Source organism: Patiria miniata, unplaced genomic scaffold (genome assembly GCF_015706575.1).
Source record: "Patiria miniata isolate m_02_andy unplaced genomic scaffold, ASM1570657v1 HiC_scaffold_5, whole genome shotgun sequence".
In the NCBI taxonomy this organism is placed as follows: Eukaryota; Metazoa; Echinodermata; class Asteroidea; order Valvatida; family Asterinidae; genus Patiria; species Patiria miniata.
Genome location: NW_024037072.1, coordinates 38,583,158 through 38,595,199, shown reverse-complemented (window position 1 = coordinate 38,595,199; position 12,042 = coordinate 38,583,158). Strand labels below are relative to the sequence as shown.

General features: G+C 39.9%; 1 protein-coding gene across 1 annotated transcript; it reads right to left on the bottom strand.

Moving 5' to 3' along the window:
• Positions 1–9,285: 9,285 nt before the first annotated feature.
• LOC119741432 (beta-3 adrenergic receptor-like) lies at positions 9,286–10,299 on the bottom strand. The gene has a single exon (XM_038217178.1). The coding sequence runs from the start codon at positions 10,297–10,299 to the stop codon at positions 9,286–9,288; it is 1,014 nt and encodes a 337-aa protein (XP_038073106.1).
• Between the last annotated feature and the right edge of the window lie 1,743 nt (positions 10,300–12,042).

The window sequence follows — 12,042 nt, the reverse complement described above, 5'->3', positions numbered from 1 at the left end:
GTATGTTATTATAAGAAGGCAATGAGAAGTCAAGTTGATGATGTGCTTTGAGAAGACTGAAAGGATTAAACGAAAAAGAAACAATTTCCAACAAAGAAATAAATAGCAAAACTAGACTTCAAATGTTACAGATTTAATATGTTGGTTCAACTTGTATTGCAAGTACATGTAAATGGAAAACGCTGCTGCAAAAATGTCAAGTAAGTTTTCAGCAGATTTCTGGTTGCTTGTCGGATGTCCTTGTTCCTGAAGAAATAGATAACCACGTTCAACCAACTAGTGGTAAGGATGGGCAGGTCAAGCATGTAAAAGGTTACAAAGGGGTCAGTAAGAATGTCATCGAGAAAGATCCACAAAAGGGGCATCAGGTTGAGGATGAATGCACTCAGTACGATGATCAGTAACGTGTGAGGCATCCTGCTGTTGGGTCTTGGAGGTGGATTACCTTCAGCGGCAGCTGGGTTATCAACTTGGATGCGCCGTTGGTGATGTCGGGAAATCAGAAAGAGTCTGATGTATGTTATCAGCACTGTAAGTAGAGCAGATACTGCTATGCATGAAAATATCACTTGCATAAACTGTAAGGTCGAAAGTCCTTTGTTCGGATCAACAAAAGCACACAAAAATACTACTGGACTGTAACTAAAGACCCAATCTGCCACAAAGCTGGATCCAATTGATATCAGCAAAAGAGCCAGTAAAACAGACACGACAGCAATTCGTGCCCATTTCACAGTTACAAGTGAAATGTAGCGAAGCGCATGCACCACTGAAATGTAACGATCTACTGTCAACATGAACAGAGACATAAGTGGGCTGCACATGACGGCTGGTACAAGAAACGCCTGCAATCCACACAGTACATTGCCAAAAGGCCAGGCCTGGTAGAAAGTGGCAAATGTCATCGGCAGGGCCAGGAAAATCCCAACTCCAAGATCGGCAGCCGCCAGAGCTCTCAGAAAGACTTTGGTGGTGTCCTGGATGCTGTCCACGCGTGGCAGTACAAGAAGACAAAGTGGATTCAGTGTCAAAAGTAGAACCGATGTTACGACAAGAATGATACACTGGACAATCCTAAGGCTGTCTGCTACACCGTCTGTTGACACCGATGTTGTCGAAACATTGTAGTCTCCCAGATCTGGAAAATTTGGAGTTGAATTCATTGTGGCAAGACTACAGATACTAATTCTATATGATCCGGAGTTTTGGGTAGTTTTGGGTAAAAACGTCTTTCCTGAAGGATAGACTTAACCATGTAATCACCATCCTCCGGTCTAAGGCCTGTAAAACTGGACGCTGCCTGCTGGCAAGATAATGCATCACACATTAACCATGGCAAATTCATTACTGATCTGCTGATGTCTTGAATAGGCCTCTGATTGGATGACACTGATCTCTCCCAACGTTACAGTTAATATTCAAGATTTTAATATTGAAGATCCCGTGTTGCCTGCATGCAAAGCTTCAGTATGAACATCAAGATTGTAGGTCAAGTACCAATCTCTATACCCTGATCATTTAAATTTGACATCATCTATCAGTTGTTCTATCACCTTAAGAACGCAAAGAATCATCTTTGCAATCAAAAAGTAATATCAAGCCATCAATTCAGTTGACAAATTGCCTACGTTGATGCAATTTGGCTCTTAATTTCCGCCCAACATGACTAATTGGCTGATATGAGCACATATGATTTGATAAATAGATGACCACGTTTAACCAACTGTTTGTAAGAATGGGCAGGTCAAGTATGAAAAAGGTCAGACTGTTGTCCATAAGGTTACCGAGAATGAACCACAGTGGCAAGAGGTTTAGGATGAATGCACTCAGTACGATGATGAGTAGCGTGTGAAGCATCTTATTGTTGGGTTCTTAGAGGTGGATTACCTTCAACGGCAGCTGGATTATCAGCATGGATGCGCCGTTCATGATGTCGGGAAATCAGAAAGAGTCAGATGTACCGTACATGTATGTTATCACAACTGTGATCAAGGCGGATAATATTGTGCATGAATATATCACTTGCAAGAACTTCATTTTCCAGTGTGAGTTCCTCTGATGAATAAAAGTACAAAAAAGAACTGGTTGCATGTAATAAAAATACCATTCTGCCACAAAGTTGTACCCAATTGGTATCAACACAAGAGCCGCAAAAGTAGACATAACAGCTATTTTTGCCCATTTCACAGTTACAAGCGAAGGGTAGCGGAGTGCATGAACCACTGAAATAAAACAATCCACTGTCAACATGAGCAGAGACACAGGAGATGATGGGTATGAGAAAGGCTTGCAATCCACACAAAGAATAACCAAAAGGCCAGTCCTGGTAAAATGCAGCAACTGTCATTGGTATGCAAAGACAAACCCAAACCCAGCAGCTGTCAGAGCCTCTGAGAAAGACTTTGGCGGTGTCCTGGATGCTGTCCACACATCTCACTTCAAGAAGACAAAGTGAGTTCAGTGTCAAAAGGAGAATCATTGTTAGGACAAGAATGATACTGGACAGAACTGACAATCAGTGTCTGTTGACTCCGGTGGTGTTGAAAAACTGTAGTCTCCTAGATCCGTAAAATTTGGAGTAGAATTCATTGTGGCAAGACTACAGAAACCCAAACCTACGCCCAGAAGTTGTGGAAAATTTAGGATTCAAATTCCTGTTCAAATATGCTCTTAATGCAGAATAGGATGTAATTACTCTTTGCAAAATATGATCAACAACATGTCATCACAATCCGGCGGTCTACGGTGTGCAAAACTGGGCGCTGTCTGTTGGCAAGATAATGCGTAAATTGTGGCAAATGCATGACTGATCTGCTGATGTTTTGCATGGGCCTCTGATTGGATGACACTGATACTTCTCAATTTTGATTGGCTAATATGCAAGATCACTTCTTGCCTGCATGTAACCTTCCAATAGGTATGAACACCAAGACTGCAGCATGTATATGCCCAGCTCCATCATTTAAACTTTAGTTTCTCCGTCATCTTAAAGGGAATATACAACATTTGCAAATAACCAAAAATAAAACTACCAAATCATTTTGAAATACCTTGCTGGACTGTTAGTGAATGACAGTGTAAAGCATCCTGTAAAATCATGGCACCTGGTATACTGTCATTTTCAAGAAAAGTGGTAGTTTTGTATCAATTTCCAACGCTGGTCGGCCGACCAGCATTGAAAAAAATGGCTTTTTTCAAATACTGGCCCCAATTGACCATCACACTTGTTTGCAATCAATTACACACCTACATGTATGAACGGGTACAAGCCAGCTAGACTGGTTCCCTGACCTTACAATTCCCCAATGTATGTAAACTGCTCTGTTTCTTCTTATATGGAGTCAGGGAACCAGACTACAGGAAAATGATTATTTTTCTTGGTTTTTATAGCATTTTCGAACCCAAAACCTCAAAAAAGTCAGTGTAACTATATTTGCTATATATTTCCAACCCCCCCAATTCCATCCATTTCTGAAAATTACAACAAAAGCAAATGATGTATATTCCCTTTAAGAGCACAAAGAGTGCTCTTTGTAATCAAAAGTGATATTTAGCCATCAATCCCAAAATTGCTGACAATTTGGCAATCTGGCCTGTTCATTGACTAATTGGCTAAATGATATACACCCTCCATTCCATTAGCTGTTCAAGCCAATCTTTTACCTTTTCCAAGCAATGTTTCATGCTCTTTGCAACTAAAAAGTAATATTTGCTGCCAATCAAATGACAAAATGAGTGCAATTTGGAAACCTGGCCTTTACTTTTGAGCCAACTTAACTAAAATGACTGATAAGAACATGAACAACCTTTACTAGCTTCTGTGAGCCAATATTCTACCTTTTACAAGCACTGTGCATCAGAAGGAAAAAAAACAAGAATGACAAAGTGTTCCTCTCCCTATATGATAAAAGAAACGTTGACAGACCATTCCTATCATGAGAGTGTTAGTAAAAGTCAAGTTGGATGCGACTTTTATCTCTTTTTGCCAGAAGTCTCCTTTCACAAAAAGAAACGTACATTTTGTAGCTATAGGCCTAATTCATCAATATCAATGTGATTGCCAATTTCAATAAAGGTTTGAAAACCTGTTGAAAGATACCAATAATAATACCGGAGTCTTATATAGCACACGTACATGTATCTACCAACAATTAGGTACTCAAGGCGCTGGAGATTATGTCTATTATTAAAGACAGGTTAATAAAGATGCATTTTTTTAATACTGATTATGTCTTTCAGATGTAAAAAGTCTGATTTCAGTACAACAATGAATGCAGGTCTTCTCATAAATATCCCTGTGCACCAAATGCACGACCCCAAAGATAGCTGTAATGGTATTGGACGACCAACCTACGTGGGTGGTTTTAGACCACCTGTAAAAACAGTGCTCCATTCTGTGCCACGCCGCATGCACGCCAATCTCAGACACACACACACCATAAATACGGCCAGATGGGTGTTAAACAAAACATGAGACAAAATTGTTGACAAAAATCGATGAAATTTTGTCAATTTTTGAGTTATTTTGACTTTTTGACCGAATAGGTATTGATGAATGGGAATGATAAATATGTGCTTGGCTGTTTTAAACAAGTTGTTTCAAACGGCTTGGGGCCTTGTCGTTGATAGTGAGAGACATTACCTGCAACCAGGCACCAAGCTAGTTTATAGGTACTTATTTCAAACGTTCAAGCACATTATTTTTCCCTTATTGAAAAAAATTTAACAGTTTAAAAAGTTTGACATTCCCTAGTTGAAATTGTCCTACCGTACATACATTGCACACATGTATCTGGGCAATTCCCCTAATTCGGATGTACATGTCTGACACTCTAATGAGCTGCTTTTGGAAAAGTGAATTGATATATCACTAATAGTGTGACATTTAATAGGTAGAAAACAATTATTAAAGCCCAAACTAAGGTACCACCGCCTTTAACGACCATGTACATGTACATTATGTGGTTGCACGTACGGTATGTTGGATTTTACAAAATTGCCCATCTTCAAATAAAGTCGTTCAGAACATTCAAAAGAGATTGTTTTATCTCTGTTCTTCTTTGCCTACAGGGAGATAACAACATTCTTCCTTGTATACATGGAATAAAAAAAAAACTTCAAACAACAGCAAATGCTGCCAAATTAGTCCAAAGTCTTCATCAGTGAACTAAAGTCACTGTGTAGCTACAGTACATCTCGATGACACTATGTGGCCAACTCATGACAGCTCCAATGTTTAAGACAAACTGCATGCTTTCAATTTTCACTGGTTGTTTGCATGGCAAATGTTCATTTGAATGTACACAAAGCCACAGTATTAGGAATGCCGTTAACGCAAACGTATTGCAGTAATGAAGCTCATTCCAACGTTAATTGTGGAGTCCATAGGTGATGCCAAGTAAGATGAGGGATGCATGGTTTACCAAGTGAACCATACATGTACATGTGTAGTAACTCAAAGTTAAAAGAGATTGAATTAGAATTGTGCTCATTCGATCTCTTCTTTCAATTTGAGTTGCATGTAAAATGCTGCTGCAAAAATGTGTAGTAAGTTGTAAGCAGATTTCTGATAGCTTGTCGAATGTCCTTGTTCCTGAAGAAATAGATGATCATGTTCAACCAACTGTTTGTATAAGAGGGCAATGCGAGCATGAAAAATGTTACCAAGTGATTTGCATACAAAGATGCACCAAGAATAACGTACAAAAGTGGCAAAAGGTTGAAGATGAATGCACTCAGTACAATCATGAGCAACGTGTGCAGCATTTTATTGTTGGGTCTCGGAGGTGGATTACCTTCAAGGGCAGCTGGATTGCCAGCATGGATGCGCCGTTGATGATGTCGAGAAATCAGAAAAAGTCTGATGTAAGTTACCAGAATTGTGAGTACAGCAGATAGCATTGTACATGAATATATCACCTGGAAGAACACCACGTTTAAGTATCCTAGCTTCGGATGAAAAACAGAACAAAAAAAAATTCCTGGCATGTAATAGAAGTGCCATTCTGCCACGGAGTTGTATCCAATTGATATCAACAAAAGAGCTGCAACAACAGACATGACAGCAATTCGTGCCCGTTTCACAGTTACAAGTGAAGGGTAGCGGAGTGCATGAACCACTGAAATGTAACGATCGACTGTCAACATGAGCAGAGATACAGGAGGGAGAGAGGAGATGGTGGGTGAGATAAAGGCTTGGAATCCACACAAAGCATTGCCAAAAGGCCAGGCCTGGTAGAAAGCAGCAAATGTCATTGGCAAAGCGAAGAAAATCCCAACTCCGAGATCAGCAGCTGTCAGAGCTCTCAGAAAGACTTTGGTGGTGTCCTGGATGCTGTCCACATGTCTCAGTACGAGAAGACAAAGTGGGTTCAGTGTCAAAAGGAGACTCGTTGTCAGGACAAGAATGATACACTGGACAATCCTAATGCTGTCTGCTACATTGTCTGTTGATGCCAGTGTAGTTGAAAAATTGTAGTTGCCAGCATCCGTAGAATTCACAGTAGAATTCATTGTGGAAGTGGGAATGATCAGTTATGGGAATGATCAGTTTTGTGCCAGTATCTAATCTCTTGTACAAAACCAGTTATTTTTAAGCTGCTAAAACAACAGTAAACTACAGCTGTAGGTGTCATCAGGTGGCAAGAGGATGCTTCATCCAAAAAATTGTGGTCGGTTGATTTTTTTACATGCAGATGTCTTGTGTCCGCATCTGATTGGTTAACGCAGATCCTTCAATACTTGCAATAAACACAATAACAGGTCTTCCTTGCGCATGCACAGCATACCTGCATCAGATCTGAGTAAACCGCCACTCTGCCTGACGCCAATCGTTTCCAACCTCATTGGCATACAATTTGGCAATGTAGTATTTACATTTTAACCAACGCGGCCTAACGGCCAAGAAGAACATAAACAACCTCTTTCACTGTTGTGGTATACGAACTGTTCCATGCCAACTCGCTGCCTTTGTGAGTGAAACGTGAAATTACTTTACCCACCAATTACAATGAAGCCTGCTTGGTGCATCAATTTTGGTACACAGACCTACGAACACTTGACTGATTAAATTTTTACATGGCTATGTCTGTGTTTGTATTGAAAACTAAATGTATTAAATTGATACGCTACGTCAACCCTGAATGAAAAATCAGTGAATGAGCATTTCATTTCATTTCCAACAAAATAAAACACAAGTGCGTATGTGGAAATTAATAACTTTTGTTCATTCTAACAGAAAATGCAACTACAGGTTTGTGTACTCGTGCGTTGCATTTACAGCACATCAATCAAAGTTCTATTCCATCTAAGGCAAAAAAAAAAGTTCTGTTTCTGGTTAGAGCTGCAAACACAGACATGACAGCAATTCGTGCCCGCTTCACAGTTACAAGTGAAGGGTAGCGGAGTGCATGAACCACTGAAATGTAACGATCTACTGTCAACATGAGCAGATATACAGGAGAGAGACAGCAGATGGTTGGTGTGAGAAAGGCCTGCAGTCCACACAGTGCATTACCAAAAGGCCAGTCCTGGTAGAAAGCAGCAAATGTCATTGGCAGGACCAGGAAAATCCCAACTCCGAGATCAGCAACTGTCAGAGCTCTCAGAAAATCTTTGGTGGTGTCCTGGATGCTGTCCACACGTCTCAGTACGAGAAGACAAAGTGGGTTCAGTGTCAAAAGAAGAATCGTTGTCAGGACAAGAAGGATACACTGGACAATCCTAATGCTGTCTGCTACATTGTCTGTTGATGCCAGTGTAGTTGAAAAATTGGAGTTGCCAGCATCCATAAAATTTGGAGTAGAATTCATCGTGGAAAGGGTACAGAAGTGGGAATGATCAGTTTTGTGCCAGTATCTAAACTCTTGTACAAAACCAGTTATTTTTAAGCTGCTAAAACAACAGTAAACTGGGTGTCATCCAAAATTTATATGGTCAGTTGATTTTTTTCCATACAGATGTCTTGTGTCCGCATCTGATTGGTTAACGCAGATCCTTCAATACTTGCAATAAACGCAATAACAGGTCTTCCTTGCGCATGCATGGCAACCTGCATCAGATCTGCGTAAACCGCCACTCTGCCTGACGCCAATTGTTTCCAACCTCATTGGCATACAATTTGGCAATATAGTATTTACATTTTAAACAACGCGACCTGAGAGCTGAAAGGAACATAAACAATCTCTTTTCGGTATACAAACTGATACATGCCAATTCGCTGCCTATATAAGTAATATACCTTTGAAAAACAAGACTCACCAAGAGCCAAAGTGCGCTGCATTCTTCTTGATAGAGGACAAACTGACATCGACACACACAATGCATGCCTTTATGATGGATATACCAAATGATAATTTTATACAGATGAAGGAAACCTTGAAGTGATTAATTCACAAAATTCTGTATATCAGTGAGTCTAAACTATAGAGCTATATGAAATTACTTAATTGATGCTTGGCGCATCATTATTGGTACACAAACCTACAAACACTTGACAGATTAAATGTTTACACAGCTGCGTCTGTGTTTGTATTTAAAACTAAATGTATTAAATTGATACGCTACAACCCTGAATGGATAATCAGTAAATGAGCATTTCATTTTATTTCCAACAAATTACACACAAGTGTGTGCGTGGAAATTAATAACTTTTCACAAAAAATGCAACTACAGGTTTGTGTAGTCGTGTGTTGCATTTACAGCACATCAATCAAAGTTCTATTCCATCTAAGGCCAAAAAAAATAGTTCTGCTTCCGGTTACCCTACCTACCCTATTCTGACAGACCCTACCCTAATTTTTGGAGGGAAAAATGAGGGGGAAAAAAAATGAAAATCATCCATTACTACCGTTTACCCTTGACTACACGCAAACACCTCCATATGATCGTTCAAAAAAAAAATTAACCCCCCCTCCCAAATGTCCCTACCTACCTACCTACCCTATTTCCAAATGCCATGTAATCGGACGCAGAACATTTTTTTCTTTGGCCTAATATCATTAGGTATACAATCGTGCATATGAAAAGAAAATGTCCTCACTCAGATCGCTTAATTTTTTTTAAAGTTTTCTGCGCGATAGAGCAAGTAGTTACGTGTATGGCTGTGTAACTTCAAAACAGCTCGCTCTACTGTTAAGATATTCCTTATTATAAGAACACAATGAGAAGTCAAGTGTGTGATGTGCTTTGAGAAAACTGAAAGTATCAAAGGAAAAAGAAACGATTTGCAACAACAAAATAAATAGTAAGATTAGATTTCAAATGTTACAGATTTAATCTTTTGGTTCAACTTGTGTCGCAAGTACATGTAAATGGAAAATGCTGCTGCAAAAGTGTGAAGTAAGTTCTCAGCAGATTTCTGGTTGCTTGTCGGACGTCCTTGTTCCTGAAGAAATAGATGACCACATTCAACCAACTGTTAGTAAGAACGGGCAGGTCAAACATGAAAAAGTTTACCAAGGGGTCCATATTAACATCACCGAGTACGATCCACAAAAGTGGTAGGAGATTGAAGATGAATGCACTCAGTACAATGATGAGCAACGTGTGAAGTGTCTTAGTGCCGGGTCTCGGAAGTGGATTACCTTCAAGGGCAGCTGGATTGTTGGCATGGATGCGCCGTTCATGATGTCGGGAAATCAGGAAGAGTCTGATGTACGTTATCAGTATTGTTAGCAGAGCAAATGATACTATGCATGAAAATGTCACTTGAATGAATGGCAAGGTCAAATTTCCTGCTTTGTCATTAGTACACACACAAAAAAGAAATGTGTGCCTGTACACAAAGTGCCATTCTCCCACAAAGTTGTATCCAATTCCTATCAGCAAAAGTGCCCCCAAAACAGACATGACAGCAATTCGTGTCCGATTCACAGTTACAAGTGAAGGGTAGCGGAGTGCATGAACCACTGAAATGTAACGATCTACTGTCAACATGAGCAGAGATGCAGGAGGAGAATAGATGATGGTAGATAGGAGAAAGGCTTGCAATCCACACAATGTATCGCCAAAAGGCCAGTCCTCGTTGAAAGCAGCAAATGTCATAGGCAGGGCCAGGAAAATCCCAACTCCAAGATTGGCAGCTATCAGAGCTCTGAGAAAGACTTTGGTGGTGTCTTGGATGCTGTCCACACGTCTCAGTACCAGAAGGCAAAGTGGGTTCAGTGTCAAAAGGAAAATCGTTGTTACAAGAAGGATACACTGGACAATTCTAAGGCTGTCTGCTACACCATCTGTTGATGCCGGTGTACTTGAAAAATTGTAGTCTCCTAGATCCGTAACATTTGGAGTAGAACTCATTGTGGCAAGGCTACAGTAACTCAAACCTATGCTCGGAAGTCGTGGCAAATTTGGGATTTCCAATTCCTGTTCACATTTTCTCTTAACACAGGATAGGATGAAATTTCTGCCAAAACGGGTGTTGTTGAAAAAGTTTAGTCTCTGAGATCCGTAAAATCTCTAATTGAATGCATGGTGGAACGGGTAAAACAAAATCTGAAGAGGTGGCAAATTTGCGACTGATCATTTTCCTGTCCGTATCTAATCTCCTGTACTAAGTAACAAAAGTTATTTTTAAGCTGACAAAACATCAGTAAACTAGGTGTCACCTGGTGGCAAGACGATGCGTCAGCTTAACATTTTTGGTCATTAATTGTTCACATGCAGATGTTTTGTGTCAGCCTCCCAGAACAGCAGCTGTCAGAGCTCTCAGAAAGACTGTGGTGGTATCCTGGATGCAATCCACATGTCTCAGTACAAGAAGACAAAGTTGATCAGTGTCAAAAGGAGAATCGTTGTAATCACAAGAATGATGTACTGATCAATCTTATAGCTGTTTCTGACACTGTCTGCTGTTGAAAAGTTGTAGTCGCCAACGTCCATAAATTTCATGCCAGTACCTAAAATCGCCAGTGCAAAACCAGCTATTGTTAAGCTGCTAAAACATCAGTAAACTAGGTGTGGCTTGGTGGCAAGAGATGCGTCATCCAAAAATTATGGTCACTTAATTTTTTACATGCAGATGTCTTTTGTAAGCCTCTGATTGGTTAACACAGATCCCTTTCAATGTTGATTGCTTAAAGTGCAATAACTAGGTCTTGCTCCTGCATGCATGGCAACCTTCAAATCTAAGTAAACAGCCACTCTGCCCGACGCCAATTGTTTCCTAACGCACTGGCACAGTACACAGCGTTTGGCATTCTAGTATTCACAATTTAACCAATGCGACCTACATTTGTAAGAGCTGAGAAGAACATAAACAATATCTTTCACTGTCGCGGTATATGATCTGTTGCATGCCAACTCACTGCCTTTACGAGCAAATATACCTTAGAAAAACAAGACTGAGGAAGAGGCAAAGCACACTGCAATCTTCTTCTTGATAGAAGACTTATTTACATATGTACTACACAATGAAAGCATACATGTAATTATGGGGCAAACCAACTGGTCATTTCATACAGAGGAAGAAAACCTTGAAATAATTACATAATCCACCAAATGCAATGATGCCTGCTTGGCGCATCAATATTGGTACACAAACCTCCAAACACTTGACGGATTGAATTTCTACACGGCAATGTCTAATGTTGTGTTCAAAACTACATGTTTTAAATTGATACACTTCAACCCTGAATGGATAATCAGTAAATGAGCATTTCACTTCATTTCCCACAAATTACACACAAGTGCGTGCGTGGAGATGAATAACTTTTGTTCATTCTAACAGAAAACACAATTATAGGTTTGATTACTCTTGCATTGCATTTACAGCACATCAATCACAGTTGGTTGTTTCGGCAATTTGTTGTTGTATTTAGGTAAGTGGATTGACAGCATGGATGTGCCGTTGGTGATGTCGGGATATCAGAAAGAACCTGACGTACGTTATCAGAATTGTTAGCAGAGCAAATGACACGACAGCAATTCATGCCCGTTTCACAGTTACAAGTGAAGGGTAGCGTAGTGCATGAACCACTGAAATGTAACGATCTACTGTCAACATGAGCAGATAAATAGGAGAGAAATAGAAGATGGTAGATA

What these genes read in the sequence shown, in the direction of transcription:
- LOC119741432 (XM_038217178.1), bottom strand. Translation starts at nt 10,299, where the DNA reads ATGAGTTCTACTCCAAATGTTACGGATCTAGGAGACTACAATTTTTCA.